This window comes from Diaphorina citri, unplaced genomic scaffold, assembly GCF_000475195.1.
Source record: "Diaphorina citri unplaced genomic scaffold, Diaci psyllid genome assembly version 1.1 scaffold576, whole genome shotgun sequence".
NCBI lineage: Eukaryota > Metazoa > Arthropoda > Insecta > Hemiptera > Psyllidae > Diaphorina > Diaphorina citri.
The window spans coordinates 17,990-38,716 of NW_007378010.1; the positions used below are offsets into that span (position 1 = coordinate 17,990).

At 40.8% G+C, this 20,727-nt stretch overlaps 1 protein-coding gene across 1 annotated transcript in view; it reads left to right on the plus strand.

Moving 5' to 3' along the window:
- Positions 1 to 20,727, plus strand: part of LOC103510229 (neural-cadherin) — a gene marked incomplete at its 5' end in the record, with an annotated part of 45,398 nt that overhangs the window by 16,076 nt on the left and 8,595 nt on the right. The window contains 15 exons of the mRNA XM_026824343.1: positions 358 to 414; positions 770 to 956; positions 1,366 to 1,568; positions 1,631 to 1,661; positions 3,640 to 3,812; positions 4,315 to 4,464; positions 5,109 to 5,414; positions 8,759 to 8,905; positions 9,259 to 9,385; positions 9,961 to 10,169; positions 10,699 to 10,825; positions 11,251 to 11,456; positions 12,093 to 12,219; positions 12,645 to 12,850; positions 20,647 to 20,709. Coding sequence (XP_026680144.1) covers positions 358 to 414; positions 770 to 956; positions 1,366 to 1,568; positions 1,631 to 1,661; positions 3,640 to 3,812; positions 4,315 to 4,464; positions 5,109 to 5,414; positions 8,759 to 8,905; positions 9,259 to 9,385; positions 9,961 to 10,169; positions 10,699 to 10,825; positions 11,251 to 11,456; positions 12,093 to 12,219; positions 12,645 to 12,850; positions 20,647 to 20,709 — 2,319 coding nt within the window. The remainder of the gene's footprint in view (positions 1 to 357; positions 415 to 769; positions 957 to 1,365; positions 1,569 to 1,630; positions 1,662 to 3,639; positions 3,813 to 4,314; positions 4,465 to 5,108; positions 5,415 to 8,758; positions 8,906 to 9,258; positions 9,386 to 9,960; positions 10,170 to 10,698; positions 10,826 to 11,250; positions 11,457 to 12,092; positions 12,220 to 12,644; positions 12,851 to 20,646; positions 20,710 to 20,727) is intronic.

The following is a 20,727-nucleotide window of genomic DNA, read 5'->3' on the forward strand; positions in this document are numbered from 1 at the left end:
ACCTCAGTGGTGTAGTGGTTAGCGCCGTGGACTTCGGATCTGGAGGTTGGTGGTTCGAGTCCTAGTTAAGTCATATAATTTAGCGTAGTGCATTAAGCAGGGAACGACATTTGTGACAAGCATTTATGCTCAACACAATTAAAATTCCTTCTTCTCTGGAGACAACTTCTACGGAGTATGTGTCCCAACCAAGATGTTTTCCTCTTATACCCGTACTTACATATATTGATGCGAATCTAATGATGTTTCTCTTTTGTTCTCAGCCACTGGACAGGGACCAACCGAACGGACGACCCCAGTGGAGGTTTACCGTATTTGCTCTATATAAATATAATTGTAAATTTGTCTTCAAGACAGGTATCAACCGAGTTTCCTCCGCTTGTCACGGTCCTGTGCATCTTCTTTCATCTCCTGGTAACTTCTCCCTCTTTTCACATCACTTATTAACCCGAATCTCATTCTCCCCTTCCTCTCTTTCCCTCTATTTTCCTTCCATTATTCACCAACCTCAGTGGTGTAGTGGTTAGCGCCGTGGACTTCAGATCTGGAGGTTGGTGGTTCGAGTCCTAGTCAAGTCATAAAATTTAGCGTACTGCATCAGGGAACGACATTTGTGACGAGCATTTATGCTCAACACAACAAAATTCCTTAAAATTCCTTCTTCTCTGGAGACAACTTCTACGGAGTATGTGTCCCAACCAAGATGTTTTCCTCTTATACCCGTACTTATATTGATGCTAATCTAATGATGTTTCTCTTTTGTTCTCAGCCACTGGACAGGGACCAACCGAACGGACGACCCCAGTGGAGGTTTACCGTATTTGCTCAAGATGAAGGAGGTGAAGGATTGGTGGGCTATGCAGATGTACAGGTCAATCTGAAAGACATAAACGACAATGCGCCTACCTTCCCTCAAGGAGTGTACTTTGGCAATGTCACTGAAAATGGAACTGCAGGTATGTACTCTGTTCCTATGACTTTTTCTTTAGTTCCAGCAAATATCTGGATCTAAAAAAAAAAGAAAAAAAAAAACTTTTTTTAAAGGTTGCTCATCCGATTATAAAAGGAGAGAATGTATAGTATAGTTTTTCATAGGGCCTTCCGCAAGGTTTCGCCTGGGGCCCCTGATGTGGGTTGATAGTGGATTGCCAGTGATGGTAAAAAAGAGATAATTTTTTCCTACTATAAAAAAGTTAGTAGTACCTACTTTATTTGTTATTCAGAGGAGATGGAGTGAAATACAAAATCCATGTGTGAATAGATTCTAGATTCTGTACTACCAACAACGCTCCTCCCATAAACAGATATTAGCCTTGGTTTTACCAATTCACAAGACATGTTTCTTAATACCTTTCCCTCTTGCAGGTATGGTTGTGATGACAATGACGGCCGTGGACTATGATGATCCTCTGGAAGGTACTAACGCTAAGTTGACCTACTCCATAGAGAAGAACGTCATAGAAGAGGAAACGGGAACGCCCATATTTGAGATCGAGTCGGATACGGGAGTGATAAAGACGGCCGTGTGCTGTTTGGACAGAGAGAGAACGCCAGACTATTCGATACAGGTTGTCGCTATGGACGGCGGTGCTGTTTGGACAGAGAGAGAACGCCAGACTATTCGATACAGGTTGTCGCTATGGACGGCGGGAATCTTAAAGGTAAGGATGAAAGCAAAGGTGGCTTCTCAAACGTAAAGACAAGCTCCTCATTTACAATCTTAAGGTCAATGAGTAATGGCATAATGTTTGCGAAAAAAAGACAAAAAAATCCCACTTTGGCATTGCTGAAGGACAGATTCACTTACATTTAGGCTTGGGTACCGGGGGGGGGGGGGGGGGTTCTTCGCCTCCTCCTCCTCTTCTTCCTCCTCCTCCTCTTCCTCCTCCTCCTCTTCCTCCTCCTCCTCTTCCTCCTCCTCCTCCTCCTCTTCCATTTACTACTTGAGTTCCATTTTCGGAAATTTCGGTAGCATCTCAAATGCCCCAGCGACCTGAAGAACATTGCTTTTCCATTTTAACCCCCTAGTGTCTTGGTCTACGGTAGTATCGTGGGGGTTCCCTTTACGTTTCAACTTAGCCCAGTCTGGACGTGTACCGAATTCGTAGCTGTCTCTTTTTCTATGAAACCCCTTGGGGAATTTTCTTATAGTTTTTTGAAAGCTCTATTATTTGTTTGGGCGGGAATATTATGCACTGTAAATAAACCATAACTTTTCTTCTTTCTTCGCTGCATTTAGTTGAACATATTACCCATGGCTAGTCGCTGCGTTTTGATCTCATGTACCGAATTCGTAGCTGTCTCTTTCTCTACGAAACCCCTTGGGGAATTTTCTTATAGTTCTTGGAAACTCTATTATTTGTTTGGGCGGGAATATTATTCACTGTAAATAAACCATAACTTTTCTTCTTTCTTCGCTGCATTTAGTTGAACATATTACCCATGGCTAGTCGCTGCGTTTTGATCTCAGCAGACTCCTTTCACAGTTATGACATATACCTACCTTCTGTAAAATATGTGTCCCTATATGACCTACACAATTATGTCCATGACAGATGTCTTTTGGCTCTATTCAAGCTTTCGTTTGAGGCCAAGTCGTCTGCAGTTTCATTTTGAATTTCCATGTACCCTTAAGCTTCACTAGTTTGCCTGGAAATATTTTTTAGTTTCGAAATTGCATTTCAAAGTGCCTAGATTTTACCTAGTAGGTAACATAGAACGCTGGTAAAGGTAAGGAGGGAGAAGAAGCTTTCGTTTGAGGCCAAGTCGTCTGCAGTTTCATTTTGAATTTCCATGTACCCTTAAACTTCACTAGTTTGCCTGGAAACATTTTTTAGTTTCGAAATTGCATTTCAAAGTGCCTAGATTTTACCTAGTAGGTAACATAGAACGCTGGTAAAGGTAAGGAGGGAGAAGCAGTGATACTGACGTCTTGACAGTTTTGACCATTTGTCGATGGAGGTAAGCTAGGTGACCCCTATAGAGAGATAAGGGATTAATATCGGGCAGGTATGAATAAAAATGTCCATAGGTTGGGTGACAAGTCCTGAAAAAAAGGTTGAAACTTTTATCTAAAATTCGCACAGAACTGGGAGGACATGTTTGACAGAATTCGGAACATTTCTATATAGGATTTTCAGCTCAGAGTTCTCTTATCAGAAACTGATAATAACCATATATCACTCTTCTCTCTATCCTCCTCCCCTCTCTCTCCCTCTTCTTTCCTCGTGCTTTCATTTAACAAAAATCTCTTTGAACTTGGACATTATTAATTTTGAAGGGCTTATTAATTTTAAATTTAATCCTTGGTAATTATTGGTACGTATTTTTTTAATCGGTAATTTTTGTGGCATATAATACCTACATTACCTACCCACATACCTCACATTAAACGAACGCAGCCAAATATTTGAAAATCATTTTATTTATTTTTTTATCTTTTCGAACAATTTTTGCAGCAGTAAGCTTTTTTCCCCATTTCATGAAGCCCTAACAATAAAATGTTCACTTATACGGATTATATTCATAATTTCATACCTGTATACCTAATCGTATATTCAGTTGAATTTCGTATATTCAGTTGAACTTTGTATATTTAGTTGAACTTGAGGATTGACGATTTTCTCTTTGTGTTAACAGGAACGGGTACAGCATCAATACGAGTGAAAGATATCAACGATATGCCTCCTTCATTCACCAAGGACGAGTGGCAGACAGAAGTGGACGAGACAGATGGAATCAATCTGCCCGAGACTCCTATTCTAACTGTCACCGTGCATGACGAGGACGAGACAAACAAGTTCCAATATAAGGTACGTAGACGAGACAAACTAGTTCAAAAATCTATTAAAACGAGAGTTTCAAGTTTCACGGACCAAACAAGGACAAGCGAATAGTTCAATTTTTTAAAACTTGCAAAGCTCTGAAGTTTGTGTCAACTGAGGAGGAAACAGCTTATGTCCATGGCATTTTCTTCTGAATTATTTCTTCAGGTACTTCTAAGATATCTGTACATATGTGGGTCAGAGTCCTTTTACTGGACCGATGACTTGAAAGTTGAAAGCTTAAAACCTAGTGAACTTATGTATTTTGCATCACTTGAAATTTTCTAATGTTCTTCAAACATTTGTCTCTTCCCCTCCCAGGTGATTGAGAATAGTGGCTACGGAGCGGACAGTGTACATATGTGGGTCAGAGTCCTTTTACTGGACCGATGACTTGAAAGTTGAAAGCTTAAAACCTAGTGAACTTATGTCTTTTGCATCACTTGAAATTTTCTAATGTTCTTCAAACATTTGTCTCTTCCCCTCCCAGGTGATTGAGAATAGTGGCTACGGAGCGGACAAGTTTACCATGGTGAGAAATAATGACGGTACCGGGTCATTGAAGATTGTGCAACCCCTGGACTACGAGGATCAACTGCAGAGCAACGGGTTCCGGTTCAGAATACAAGTCAATGATAAGGTAAGTAATATGAATATGTATTTGAGAATGAGGTAAAATTAATTTAAACATACTAAAGAATAAAAGATACCTTGTTTATCCTGCCAGAATGAGATTGAAAAGTCCTTTTACTCCCCTTATTTAAACAAGGTCTCATATATTTCACAGTCATAGGTAAAGGTAACTAACTAGGTTCATGATTTATGAAGACCGAGTAGTAGACCGAGAGCTGCCGAACTCAGAAAAAAAGGCATTAACAGGGTCCAAAAAGTAATCCGTTATCAGCAAATTTCCACTGCCCTGTACTTACTTTCTATATATTTCACAGTCATAGGTAAAGGTAACTAACTAGGTTCATGATTTATGAAGACCGAGTAGTTCAGTGAGCTGCCGAACTCAGAAAAAAAGGCATTAACAGGGTCCAAAAAGTAATCCGTTATCAGCAAATTTCCACTGCCCTGTACTTACTTTCCGAGTACTCTTCTTTCTCATCATATTTGATACCTCCAGTGCCTTGCAACGGAGAGGGGTTTGTCCTCAATTCCTCATCAAACTGCCTTATCATTTTATATCGTTCCCCCTAATATTAAACAATGCTGTGACCTGCCATTTTACACCCCCCTCCCCCCCTCATATTAAAACAAACAATGCTCCCTTCTCCACAGGGTGAGGATAACGACAACGACAAGTATCACGTCGCTTACTCGTGGGTTGTCGTCAAGCTTCGTGACATCAACGACAACAAGCCTCAGTTCGAGCGGCCCAACATTGAAGTGTCCGTGTACGAGAATGCCGAGATAGGCAAGAGTCTGGAAACGTTCAAGGCGAGTGATCCCGACCAGGGCGGTAAATCCAAGGTTTCGTTCTCCATAGACCGGAGTTCGGACCGGAAACGACAGTTCCTGATTAATCCCGAGGGTACCGTCTCCATTCAGAGACAGTTGGATCGAGAGGAGACTCCCCGACATCAGGTAAGTGCACGCTTTGTTTTCTTTCTATTTTTTACGATTTACGAGTAGCATCAGACCAAAACAGCGGGACTATCACCCATTCGGGCAGAAAGTGATGCCACCAGGAATTAGGCTCCATTAGAAATGTACATAGATTTCCCGGAACTGCTAAGCATTACATTCAGGATTCTCCTGCACGCTTTGTTTTCATTCTATTTTTTACGATTTACGAGTAGCATCAGGCCAAAAGAGTGGGACTATCACCCATTCTGGCAGAAAGTGATGCCACCAGGAATTAGGCTCCATTAGAAATGTACATAGATTTCCCGGAACTGCTAAGCATTACATTCAGGATTCTCGTATTTAAAGTAGCAGAATTCTCCTAAGGGAGCTCTTCCACCCAAAAACTGGTTTCGTGCCTCCCCTTGTCGTATTGGTATTTGACTCTTTTGAGACACTTACTAAAACTGTTTACTCATCTAGTTCTTTCTCTCTCTCACTCTTCCTACCTTGCCTCCCCTTGTCGTATTGGTATTTGACTCCTTTGAGACACTTACTAAAACTGTTTACTCATCTAGTTCTTTCTCTCTCTCACTCTTCCTACCTCCCTCTTCCTCTTTCCCTCTCCCCCTTTTTTCTTGTCCTCTATTACACAAGTTGGTATTTTTGGCACATCTCTCTCTCTCTCTCTTTCTAGTTTTAAGTCCTTTTCTCGTCAAGTCTGTTGAAGAGTTGCTTTTACTCTCTTCAGGGATCTGTTTGTCTTCCTACCTCCCTCTTCCTCCCTCCCTCTCCCCCTTCATTCTTGTCCTTTATTACACAAGTTGGTATTTTTGGCACATCTCTCTCTCTCTCTCTCTCTCTCTCTCTCTCTCTCTCTCTCTCTCTCTCTTTCTAGTTTTAAGTCCTTTTCTCGTCAAGTCTGTTGAAGAGTTGCTTTTACTCTCTTCAGGGATCTGTTTGTCAACAACAAACTATTGTGTCCCTTCTCATCCGTCTAAGGCTAAGAACACAGTGGAGCGGCGAGCATAGAGCATAGAGCAACGAGCATCAATGAACGAGCAAAGCGATGAAATCAAACACTTCTAGTTTTAAGTCCTTTTCTCGTCAAGTCTGTTGAAGAGTTGCTTTTACTCTCTTCAGGGATCTGTTTGTCAACAACAAACTATTGTGTCCCTTCTCATCCGTCTAATGCGGGATTAACTGGGGTATAAAAAATATCTCTCCCTTTTCCCTACTCTCTCCTCTCCTCTCCCTCCTTCCCTCCCTCCTCAATCTATTAATTTTATTCTTTCGGGTGTTTCATAATGCTTTTATTAAATAAATTTCACATTTTTCCCCCATTGAAACCGTTTGATCATCGGGTTGGAATGAAAACAAATCAAACTCCAGTTATTTCTCGTGTTTAGACTTTTTTGTGGGCCGGTGGTTGGCAACTTTTTTAGAGCTATTTTGGCATATTGCCACTTCGCTATTACTCTCTGGATTCATTGGTTTTGGTTGGTTTATTTTCAAATTATACCATTCGAAAAGTAGGTACCTACCTGCTTTTCTCCTATTTCTTATAATTGAAATTTTCTCAATTTCTTTTTCCCATTTTCTTGCAATGGTTTCAATTTTTCATCTCCCTCTCTTCTAGCTGTCGTTTTCAAATTATACCATTCGAAAAGTAGGTACCTACCTGCTTTTCTCGTATTTCTTATAATTGAAATTTTCTCAATTTCTTTTTCCCATTTTCTTGCAATGGTTTCAATTTTTCATCTCCCTCTCTTCTAGCTGTCTTTGTCCGTAATCTCTGTCTTCCATATTGCATAGCCCTCCCCCTTTTTTCTCTCTCGTCATGTTCTTTCTGTCTCTCTCTAACTATGTTGATTTCCACTAGACAGACAAAGATGGGACGATGTTACTTCCCTGATGTACTAATAATCTCTGTCTTCCATATTGCATAGCCCTCCCCCTTTTTTCTCCTCGTCATGTTCTTTCTGTCTCTCTCTAACTATGTTGATTTCCACTAGACAGACAAAGATGGGACGATGTTACTTCCCTGATGTACTAATTCATTCATTCTCTTTGTTTCGTAATAGCATTTGCTCTCGTCTCAGCAAATCTCTCCTTCTTTCCCTCTCTCTTTCTCCCTCTCCGTTCTTCTCTTCCGCTTTCTCCTTTTCCCTACCCTTCTTCTCTTCCTCTTCCATTTCTTTTGTCTTAACTCATCAAAATCTCGAGGGAAATCAAGAGAGATGAGAAAAAATAATTAAAATTTGCTTGAAATTCCAAGTGTAATGCCGTGTACCACAGATTAGCAATATCTCTTTAAAAAAATCTCTCTTTCATCCTCCATCCCTTCCTGCTCCCCCCCGCTTCCTGTTCCTCTCACACCCACTCTTCCCTCGGGATTTTTCATTTGGCTATGATAATGAGAACTAACCATACTGTAGTTATAGTATCTGTAGTTGTTATTTTACTAGTTAGACACTCTTGTATCATAACAAGAGCTGAAGCTCGCTTAAATTTATTACAACCTTCCCCCTCATATATTTTAAATTAGTATTCAGGATAGTCATAGTTCCCAGCTTTTCGCTCTCAAGGAAGTAAAATAGATGGACGGATTAAGTTTGTTCTGTTTATCCCAAGATAAGTTGGACGCAATCAGAAGATTGATGATGATAGTTATTCTTTGTTTTATTTTATTCCGATAAAAAGTTTTTCTCCTTAGCTCAGCAATAAATTCCTCTCCCTCATTTATCAGATCGGAACTTTCGTTTTAAATCTTTATCTTGGTCATTCGTTATCGTCGGATAATCTGAAAGTTCTATTCATTCTTCTCATCAATCTAAGTCGTCTGAATCTGAATTTTGCATTCAAAGTTGGAAATTGCATTAGTTCCAGTTTTCAAAGTTGCAGTTTTCAACTACCTTTTTGGAGAACCAACCCTCGGTGGCTTTGATTGGTGACCAATTTGGTGCTGATTTGGTACACGGGAGGTCGGATAATCTGAAAGTTCTATGCATTCTTCTCATCAATCTAAGTCGTCTGAATCTGAATTTTGCATTCAAAGTTGGAAATTGCATTAGTTCCAGTTTTCCAAGTTGCAGTTTTCAACTACCTTTTTGGAGAACCAACCCTCGGTGGCTTTGATTGGTGACCAATTTGGTGCTGATTTGGTACACGGGAGGACAAGTAGTTCGACATCATTATGTATGTGTGCCTCATTCCTGCCTTTTCTACATAATATATTATCCAAGTACACATCTATGATTTATCAATCTGTTATTTATAAAAAAAATACCTTAGAAAAATCAAAATACCTAGCTTAGCTCTTTCCCATAGTCTAATGATCCCGAATCGCTTTCTCCGTTTTCCAGGTGAAAATCCTCGCTATTGACGATGGCATTCCACCCCGTACTGCCACGGCTACGCTTACTGTCATTGTACAGGATATCAACGATAATGCACCCAAGTTTATCAAGGAGTACCGGCCTGTTCTACCTGAGCATGTACCTCCTAGGAAGGTTAGTATGTTCTTAGTTCTTAAGAGAGGTGACAAAAGCCACTGAAATTAGATTGCGTTATTTAGCTAATTAAGTACAACCAAGGGTCTTCTGAATTTTGTCTATGGAAAGATTATTTGGCTTTGACTGCAGCTATATACCTTTGTTCACTACATCAATTGCTAGGATGATAGGGGGTCACTTGAATTAAACGTGGGCTTTGGTGGCGTTTGAAAAGGGGTATTTCATGACTTGCTAGTTAATCCGGGATTTCGAGGTCTTTGTGAGGACAATTTAGTCACGGGGCTTTTTAGTCTTATTCGAGCAGGATATACAAGTTACCTACATATTTTCTATTCTATGATAATTTCCAGGTGGTTGAAGTTCTGGCAACAGATGATGATGATAGATCCAAGAGTAACGGACCTCCCTTCACATTCCGAATGGACCCGAATGCTGACGACATCATCCGAGCCTCCTTCAAGGTCGAACACGATCAGAGTAAGTGATTACCTTTTTTTGTCCTAATTGGTCTTTTTTGGTTTTGGCCCTAGAATCATATTTGGTCTGGTATCTAGTTACAGAACAAAAAGCCCACTCAGAGGCTTAGGTGTAGGGGCAAACAGCCCTAAAGGGTGTGTTAATCTTCTACGAATCTATCTAGGCACTCGAGTTTTGCAATGATAATCTTGATTGTTGATCGTATTATCAAAAATTAATTTAATTTCTATTTTCGTTTCACAGAGGGTGCTAACGGAGATGGCATGGCAGTTGTGTCCTCCCTGCGCTCATTTGACAGAGAACAGCAGAAGGAATAAGTTGAACACGATCAGAGTAAGTGATTATCTTTTTTTGTTCCTATTGATCTTATTTGGTGTTGGCCCTAGAATCATATTTGGTCTGGTATCTAGTTACAGGACAAAAAGCCCACTCAGAGGCTTAGGTTAGGTGTAAGGGCAAACAGCCCTAAAAAATGGGTTAATCTTCTACGAATCTATCTAGGCACTCGAGTTTTGCAATGATAATCTTGATTGTTGATCGTATTATTAAAAATTAATTTAATTTTCGTTTCACAGAGGGTGCTAACGGAGATGGCATGGCAGTTGTGTCCTCCCTGCGCTCATTTGACAGAGAACAGCAGAAGGAATATCTCATTCCTATTGTGATCAAGGATTCGGGTAACCCGGCTATGTCTGGTACTAGTACTCTCACTGTGGTCATAGGAGATGTCAATGATAACAAGATGCAACCCGGGGCCAAGGAGATATTTGTGTACAACTATATGGTGCGTATAGAAAATCACTACGTGGTGAACAAATCACTAAAATCTGAGTCTAGTAACTAAGTTTTAGTCGACCCCATATAGAAATGAGATAAGGTTTAGTGAAACAAGAGGAAGAAGACTACAAAAGTTTTTGATTTGACCAACCTGTAGTCCCCGAGATGCGCGAACTCTGTGTGAGCTTTTTCAAAATCATGGCTTTAAATAGCGGCTGAACCGTACGTTTCTCCAAACCCGCCCCGCGGACACTTTTAATCTACATTAACTATCTAATCTCTCTGCGAAGTTTGGGCTACCTGAGGCTAAACGTAAAGTCCTTTTGAGCTACTTCCACGATATAGTTCTAAATAGCGGAACTTTTGTTTTGAGTAACGGCCGAACCGTACCTTCTGGAAAGCTGGCCCAGGGCCACTTTTGATCTACATCATCCAATCTCTCTGTCATGTTTGAGAGCCTGGGGTTGCGTGCTAATTATTTTTCAACTTTTTCAAAATTATTGAAACAAAATTAATTTGTTTGATGTTGTTTCCAGGGCCATGCTCCAGATGTAGAGATAGGACGTGTCTATGTGTATGACCTGGATGATTGGGATCTACCTGATAAGAAATTCTACTGGGAAACAGCCGAACATCCCAGGTTCCGACTCAACGAAGATACAGGTACGTTAGAAACACATTTATATTGAGAGCAACATCAGTGGTGTAGAATAGAATAGCACGGAATATACCTTGTTTATCTTGCTCGAATGAGACTAAAAAAAGTCCCTTTATCCCAGCCTTCAGTGATCTGAATTAGCACAGTGGACTTTGAATCTTTAGGTTGGTGGTTTGAGTCTAAGTCGACTCATGAAATTTAGCGTAGTTGTATTAAGCGGGGAACGAGATTTGTGACAAGAATTTACATATGCTTAACACAATTAAAATTCCTTTCATATTTTTGGGAAGCAACCTAGCACGAAGTCTTGGGTTCAATTTTTGGTGGGGTTAACTTTTTTCCGGTTCGGTGAGTGAATTCGCGTTGTGGCGACATTACTAATTGCTTTATTCCCATCAGATACTTACCAACATCTTCCCCTTACTTTCAGGTATGATCTCGATGCGGCACGGTACAAAGGAAGCCGTCTACCAGCTCAAGTTCAAGGTGTACGATAGGAAACACACGCAGACCAATATACCGGCCAATGTTACCGTCATAGTAAAGGAAATACCGCACGAAGCTGTGATCAAGTCCGGATCTATTAGGATAGCCGGCATGTCCGATGAGGACTTTATCCGGGTGTGGAACTATAAGGTAAGTCCGGATTTGGGCTAGAATTGATCTCATAAGTAATAAAGCTTTTGAAACTTAGGTAATGAAATAATGCCATATCTTCTTTTTGACGGGGAAGGCTCGTTTATGAATGCTGTCTTGTGAAGGTCTGATTTTCACCACTTTCAGTAAGCCGTGACAGGAAAAACTACTATAATAATGGAACAAAACATTTACCCCTGGGGCCACTAAGTGATTTTAATTTTAAACTCCGTTTTAATCTCGGTTTAAGCAATATTATTGGCTATTTTTTTTTTTTTTTTAAATTTTTAAAAAAAAATCACTATGTGCTGAGCAAGTTAATTAAAATCTGAGTCCCGTGAGAACCGCGAACTCCTTTTGATCTATTTCCACATTTTTCACGCTATAGCTTTAAATAGCGAAACTTTGGTCCTGAGTAACGGTTGAACCGTACCTTCAGGAAAACTGGGTAGCACCTGATCTACATTCATTATTCAATCTCTCTGTCAAGTTTGAGAGGCTAGGGTGGAAATCTAAAGCTTTTTCAAAATTATGGCCTCAAATAGCGGCTGAACCGTACATTTCTCTTCAATATGTATATTCATAAAGTCTGAATGCAAAATTTCATTGTTTGAAATGACATCCTTTGACTTGCAGGGCCATGCTCCCGATGTAGAGATAGGACGTGTCTATGTGTATGACCTGGATGATTGGGATCTACCTGATAAGAAATTCTACTGGGAAACAGCCGAACATCCCAGGTTCCGACTCAACGAAGATACAGGTACGTTAGAAACACATTTATATTGAGAGCAACATCAGTGGTGTAGAATAGAATAGCACGGAATATACCTTGTTTATCTTGCTCGAATGAGACTAAAAAAAGTCCCTTTATCCCAGCCTTCAGTGATCTGAATTAGCACAGTGGACTTTGAATCTTTAGGTTGGTGGTTTGAGTCTAAGTCGACTCATGAAATTTAGCGTAGTTGTATTAAGCGGGGAACGAGATTTGTGACAAGAATTTACATATGCTTAACACAATTAAAATTCCTTTCATATTTTTGGGAAGCAACCTAGCACGAAGTCTTGGGTTCAATTTTTGGTGGGGTTAACTTTTTTCCGGTTCGGTGAGTGAATTCGCGTTGTGGCGACATTACTAATTGCTTTATTCCCATCAGATACTTACCAACATCTTCCCCTTACTTTCAGGTATGATCTCGATGCGGCACGGTACAAAGGAAGCCGTCTACCAGCTCAAGTTCAAGGTGTACGATAGGAAACACACGCAGACCAATATACCGGCCAATGTTACCGTCATAGTAAAGGAAATACCGCACGAAGCTGTGATCAAGTCCGGATCTATTAGGATAGCCGGCATGTCCGATGAGGACTTTATCCGGGTGTGGAACTATAAGGTAAGTCCGGATTTGGGCTAGAATTGATCTAATAAGACTTTTGAAACTTAGGTCATAAAGTAATACTGATCCTTGTTTTTGGAAGGGAAAGGCTCTTTATCAATGCTGAAGGTCTGATTTCCACCTCTATCAATAAGCCATGATAGGAAAAACTGCTACAATAATGGAACATGGAACAAAACATTTACCCCCGGGGCCTCAAAGTGATTTTAAACTCCATTTTTAGCGCTTTTTGTCACCCTCTTAATCAGCCCTAACCAGGGTGATTGCTTCGGGCTGACATTTGGCTTTGGTTACAAATTTTACGAGCGGATGCCCTTCGCACTCAACCTTTTGCTATTTCTTTAGCAAGGGAAATTTCAGGCTGGTATCCCTGTTGAAAGTACCCCAGCCAAATTAAGCTGGTCTACTCCCTGTTTAAAGATCCCCAGCCAGACTAAGCAGGGTACTCCCTCTTTAAAGTCCCCTGGCCAGGCTTCCTAGCAACAAACTGTCCATAATAAATTATAATAATCCCTTCCAGGTATCTCGATACGGTTCATCAGCCATGTTGGAATTAGATGGAGGAGAAGGACGTCGTTATAATGAGACCTGCTCATTTGATGGACACCAGTGGTTAGTTATAATAATCTCTTCCAGGTATCTCGCTACGGTTCATCAGCCATGTTGGAATTAGATGGAGGAGAAGGACGTCGTTATAATGAGACCTGCTCATTTGATGGACACCAGTGGTTAGCCGTGGATAAACAGGAAGGCGTATTTGCCGGTGGTAAAGCAGAATATACCGGAGTCAGGACGTTTGAAGTCATTGCCGACTTCCAGAAAGGTAAATGTCCCAGTGGTAAAGCCCATGTTATGTAGAAGGTCCTGGGTTCGATTCCCATCACAGCATCGTCAACTGTACTCGGTTACATGCCTTTGTGCACACGCCATAAAAATAGTGGAAAGTACAGGATTGAATAATCCGATCCTCTCCTCTTTTTAACTCGGATTCTATCTTGGTTCTACCCGCATAGAATACCATTTTGGTCACGGTACTTGGGTGGAAATCATTGATCAGCATGCCTTTGTGCACACGCCATAAAAATAGTGGAAAGTACAGGATTGAATAATCCGATCGTCTCCTCTTTTTAACTCGGATTCTATCTTGGTTCTACCCGCATAGAATACCATTTTGGTCACGGTACTTGGGTGGAAATCATTGATCATTAAAAAGGGGCTGTGTACAGGGGAAACAGTGAGAAATTCAGGTAAACACAATGGTGGTGTACTGAACTTTGTATTACGATATAGGTATAACGAGTTGTGATAACGATGAATTATAATATTTTTTCAAACTTTCCCAGATTGAGAAAGAGGTCGGTATCAACATCACCAGGGCTGTGTATAGGGGAAACAGTGAGAAATTCAGGTAAACACAATGGTGGTGTACTGAACTTTGTATTCCGAGTTATAGGTATAACGAGTTGTGATAACGATGAATTATAATATTTTTTCAAACTTTCCCAGATTGAGAAAGAGGTCGGTATCAACATCACCATGGTGGGTATAGACGAGTGTCTCTACGAGAATCTCAACTGCGAGGGTTCCTGTACGAATAACCTGGAGATCTCGAATCTCCCCTACATGGTGAACGCTAACAAGACTGCCCTGGTGGGAGTCAGAGTGGAGGTAGTAGGTGAATGTACGTGTGGTGCTAGGAACTTCAGCAAGCCAGAGTCCTGTAGGAACACACCGTGCCATAACGGAGGCAGATGTATCGAGGGAAAATATGAACCAAGGTATGTGTGCCTTATCTTCTTTTCCTTATTTCATAAAATCAGTTTGTTCCATCTATAATTTTGAGGGGAAAAGTTAAGTGTATCATCGCCGTTTTTATTTTGTAGCAATGAAACAATTGGTGCATTAGACTCATGTGGTCTGTAATTCTGTATCGTATCATACCCATCACATAGTATATCTTCATCAGATGGGCGATAAAGGACACAAAACTTTCCATTTAGATGCTCAACACAAGAGCACCGTTATAGAAAGTAACGCTTTACTTACTTACTTTCCGTGTCCGGATCACGATATTTTCAGATCTTGTGTCTCCAGTAGGTGGCCACGGCCACTCCTTTGGCGTTTGCAAAACCACGAAAACCCCAAAAATCGCTAGAAATCACCCAAGTACATACATCACCCAAATTCAAGTATATATACCTACCATTTCACTCACCTTTCCCCACCCCCATTTCACTCCTCAGTTGTTCGTGTCCCGCTGGCTACTCAGGGCCACGATGTCAGCAGACGACTCGTAGCTTCAGCAAAGAAGGATGGGCGTGGTATGCTCCTTTGGAAATGTGTGATCAGAGTCACTTGTCCCTCGAGTTCATCACTAAACACAGCGATGGTAAGAGATTATTACAAGTTTTTTTTTTTTTTTTTTTTTTTATTTTGTTACTGATTTTCCTTTTCAAAATGAAACTTTGAGATGTCTAAGCATGGTGCAATAAGTAACACTGGATAGTTGGCATGGTTACTTGCTAGCAGGGTGTTGGGCTGGTGAGCATTAGGTATTAAACAAAAGTACCTACTTCTTAAATATCCAGCTCTACAAACCAACCCAAATGGTGGTCCATTAAGTATTAGGTCATAGAGTTTAATTGGACATGGGTACATACTTTCATAATCTGTCTCCCTCCTTCTTCTCTTTCTCTTCCTCCTCCTCCTCCTCTTCCTCCTTCCCATTTCTTCCTCTTGTCCCCTTCCTCCTCACCATCACTCTAATTACCTTCCTCCTTTTCCCTGCTCCTCTATCATTTCTCTTTTTTTTCAAAAAGGCGGGGGGGGGAGTTTGCACTACCACCTTCCTCCCCCTGGGTCGTAAATTTTCGCATTATGACGAAGTCAGTGCATCGGAAACAAAAAACGTTAATGATATCATCATCATTGCCGGTGTAATCAACTGGATGTCTCTGATAACATAATAACGAGGCTTAGCAGAATCCTGGGTGAAAATTTTGACCAATAGCTAAACACTCTAAACAGCTATCCAAGCTCTCCCAAAAATTAACGAAATTCATTGCTCTAATGCGGGGAATTCCGACATTGATAGCTGTATAAGTGTGGGGCAGTGGGAGCCGGAGCCCAAGGGGCGCCCTAAAAGTGCTCGCGGCCGCCGGCGCTTGGTGACGTGATTGGAAATCCCTGCTATAACGTCTGAATTTTGGTATGGGATAAAATAAAGCAAGTGATTTTGTTAAGTAGGTATATTATTTTTCAGGTTCTTATTTTCCATGTTTAGATTTTGAATGTGATTTTACAGAGTCTGGTGTCAGCAACCATGTGCAGGTTCAAGTTGTCTTCACTGGCTTCTCAGGTTTTATTCTGTGGTCACCTTTTTCATCATCAGAGGTCGCTATCTCCACTGTATCCTCTATCGACGCCTCCTGGTATTGTTGATATTCACAGATAAGATCTTCAACATTGGCTCCTGCCTCGTGGAACTCAAATTCATCCATCCCCTCCACCGTGTACCAGTGCAGAAATGCCTTCCTACGAAACATGGAGCAGAACTCTTTATGGTGATCTCTTTAGCCTAGTGCTTTCTCCCGATAACCTCAACTAGCCAGAATGGGGCTGTGGGGCCGAGAAAAGCCAGTAGCACGCGATTGACCAGATGATAAAGACCTGCCTCGGTGGCTTAGTAATCAGTACACTTGGCAAACATTAGGGCTTGGGTTCGATCCCACCCGAGGTATGGAATTTCATCCTCATTTATTTGAAAATTTGGCCAGTTGACCACATAATAATGGAGCTCTAAGGGTTAGGTGGTAGAGAACGCCTCCGACGTTAACCTCGCCTAGTGGTTACCTTCCACTCAAGAGTCTTTTATTATTTTAAACCTTTGATCTTACCTACTTTATATGGATTCCAGCTTCCAGTCGATATCGATCGACTGTAGTGTAGACGTACCTTTACATTTACATAATTTATTCTGTCCTGTTCTGTTCTATATGATAAATATTCCATTCTATTCTGTATTTGATGATAAATATTCTATTCTCCAGAACGTTCGTCTCGTGGTAGATTTCTGCAAGTCAGCGGTGATAACAGAGTCCGAGGATGCCTCCGTGTCGCATGTATTTGACGATAGTACATGTCAAGCTCGCGGCATCATCCCTCCCTTCAATGAGTACCTGAATGTGAACGCACCCCTGCAGCTGGGCGGTCGGTATACAGAGGACTTCGATCCTGCCCAGTACAACTGGGGACATGTGCCCAACGCTCAGTCCTTTGTGGGCTGTATTAAAAATGTCTTCCATAACAGTAAGGTAAGTGGTGAGGCCCCGGACATTTTTGATCATCATTAATTATGGAAACTGTCTACAAAATTTGTCCCAAACACATAGTATATCTTCATCAGATGGGCGATAAAGGACACAAAACTTTCCATTTAGATGCTCAACACAAGAGCACCGTCATAGAAAGTAACGCTTTACTTACTTACTTTCCGTGTCCGGATCACCACATTTTCAGAACTTGTGTCTCCAGTAGGTGGCCACGGCCAATCCTTTGGCGTTTGCAAAACCACAAAAACCCCAAAAATCGCTAGAAATCACCCAAGTACTTACATCACCCAAATTCAAGTATATATACCATTTCACTCACCTTTCCCCACCTCCATTTCACCCCTCAGTTGTTCGTGTCCCGCTGGCTACTCAGGGCCGCGATGTCAGCAGACGACTCGTAGCTTCAGCAAAGATGGATGGGCATGGTATGCTCCTTTGGAAATGTGTGATCAGAGTCACTTGTCCCTCGAGTTCATCACTAAACACAGCGATGGTAAGAGAATATTACAAGTTTTTTTTTTTTTTTTTTTTTTTTTTTTAAAGGAATAAGGTGGTAGATATACACTGGACTAGGCGTCTAAGTTAGGCTTAAAAAGAAGTAGGAAAATCGTTCTTTTTTTTAGCTTAGAATAAATTGGGGGAAAGGGAAACAATGAAATTGATCAGTTTTCTTCAATGATATGATGAAAACTGATCTTTTATGAAGTGAAAATATTCTCATGACTACCATCTATTACCACATTGGTGTGCATACTATCAAACATCGCTTCCCTTTTCACGCTTTCCTCCTGCCCATCAGTTGTGGGGAAGGCCGAGTGGTCACCACAGACGGCAAGGGATGCACAGACAAAGACGAGTGCCTGGAGAACCCCTGCCGGAACGGAGGGTTCTGCATTAACCAGGACCCGCGCACCAAATATCGGTGTGTCTGTCTGGACAATTTCTGGGGAGAGAATTGTGAGCTCGTGCAGGAAGGACGAACGTTAAAACTGGGCATGGGGGCCCTCGCCGCCATACTCGTGTGTCTGTTGATGATTTTGAGTAAGCACAAGACTTTATCCAGTCGCACTTTGAAGCTTGTGTTGCGTTATTTTCAGTTCTTATTATTTTATTTTTATTCAGTTTTTCATTTTCTTGGTTTATTATTTTTGTTTGTACGGAAGGAAAATGCAATGAATATGTCCACATGTCCACTACCTTGTTACCTAGCATGTCTGGATTATTAGAGAGATTTTGAAGCTCCCAATAATTCAGTACGATAACTACCTAACTATAACATTCTGTTTTTCTGCTCACGTTCAAAAGCACACCAATAAACTCCAAAACTACTAAGTGTTTTTACTGCTGTCTGATCGAAAAAAAAAACAAAGAACACGAAGGCTACATCTAGTCAGTTTTCAGTTTTGTTATTACACCGTCCATTTCCCATTGCATTTTCTTCACGTAGTACCCATTTATACCTATTATTATTTCATTTCATTATTTGTGCACGCGTAGAACGTATTTATTTATTTTTCTCGTTTTTCTTTTCTCTCTCCCCTTTCCACCTTTCTCCGCGTCCCTTTCTCCTAAACTTCTTCCCGACTTCACAATTATCCTGTGACCTTTTCATTTTCTCTTTCCCTTGTCTAACCTTTATATTCTCCCGTCTCTTCTTCCCACTTCTATATAACTTCCTCATTCCCATTATTTTCCTACTATTTGTTTCTGTTCTACCTTATTTTTCACTCTTGTCTCTCCCATTCCACAATTTTCATTTTTATTCCTAATTCTGTCTCCTCTTATTCTTCGTCATCGCTTTGAAACATTTCTTTTCTTCTGTTTCAAACCTCTTTTCTATTTTCCATCATCTTCTCTTTCTTCTTGTTCTTAATATTTTCCCTTTCCTATATCCTCCGTCTTTCTAAACCCTTCACCTTTTTCGGCTCCTTTGTCCCATATTTTCCTTTTAAACTTCTTCGTTCCTCTCACCCTAATCTTCGTGCCGTTTTTCGCCAAGCAACATCAGTGGTGTATAATAGAATCGAGTATAGATACCTTGTTTATCCTACTCGAATGAGACTATAAAGTCCCTTTACCCCAGCCTTCAGTAATGTGAATTAGCACGGACTTTGAATCTTTAGGTTGGTGGTTCGAGCCCAAGTCTTGAAGAATACCTAATAAAGATAGGTATCTTCAAGGTGAACTGTCCAAGACCGATTCCCGAAAGTAGTAATATCTTATGATATACCTACCCGAAAAATTGTGAAGATACACTCCAGGTTTACCACGAATGATCAGCTTCCTGTAATAGTTCAGAAAGTTAATTATTTATTTACACTCTAAGCTACAAGGCCATGTGTGAGTTCAGGAAGTATGTATTTCCTTTAAAGTTTTTGGTGTGATAGCTTACTCTCGATTTTAGTTTAAGTTATTCGCTCTTATTCCCATCTGTCATTCACCAATACCCTCGTCTTATTCTCAGGTATGATTTCGATGCGGCACGGTACAAAGGAAGCCGTCTACCAGCTCAAGTTCAAGGTGTACGATAGGAAACACACGCAGACCAATATACCGGCCAACAAAATTTGGCCGGCCTTTGGCTAAAGGTAAAGTCGTGAGAAGCGCTAGTTCCTTTTGAGCGTTTTCCCTGTATAGCCCTAAATAGCGGAACTTTGGTCCAGAATAACGGCCGAACCGTACCTTCTGGAAAGAGGGTCCAAGGATACTTTTGATCTAGATAATTTATCGAATCTCTGTGCCAAGTTCCTTCTGGAAATAGGGCTCAAGGATACTTTTGATCTACCTACATAATTTATCAAAAAAAAAATCAATTTAATCGACCTCGATCCTTTTCTTTCAGCTTTACGATCTCGCCAACCCTGGTCTACACAAGAACTCCGTGCCCGGTTGTCCCGCCACGGAGGCTGTGTGTAATGGACTGTCATAGTTAAGGAAATACCGCACGAGGCTGTGATCAAGTCCGGATCTATTCGGATAGCCGGCATGTCCGATGAGGACTTTATCCGGGTGTGGAACTATAAGGTAAGTCCGGATTTGGGCTAGAATTGATCTAATAAGACTTTTGAAACTTAGGTCATAAAGTAATACTGATCCTTGTTTTTGGAAGGGAAAGGCTCTTTATCAATGCTGAAGGTCTGATTTCCACCTCTATCAATAAGCCATGATAGGAAAAACTGCTACAATAATGGAACATGGAACAAAACATTTACCCCCGGGGCCTCAAAGTGATTTTAAACTCCATTTTAATTTCGGTTTAAGCAATATTATTGGCTAAATTTTTCGAAGTTTTAAAAATCAACCAATCAGATTGCTTAATGCAAGAGTTAAACTTAAACTTTGTGGACCCGGCCATAAGTCTATTAAGTGGAGAACGACATGTGTGACAACTTTTAACTATGCCTAACACATTTAAAATTCCTTATTAATTCTAGACCTACTATTTTGTCTATTCCCCCTTAGACTCAACACGTATCCCGTAGTAAGCTGGACTTATTCAAGGAGAAGTTGGCGAGTCTGCTCAAGGTAGATCTTGAGAATGTG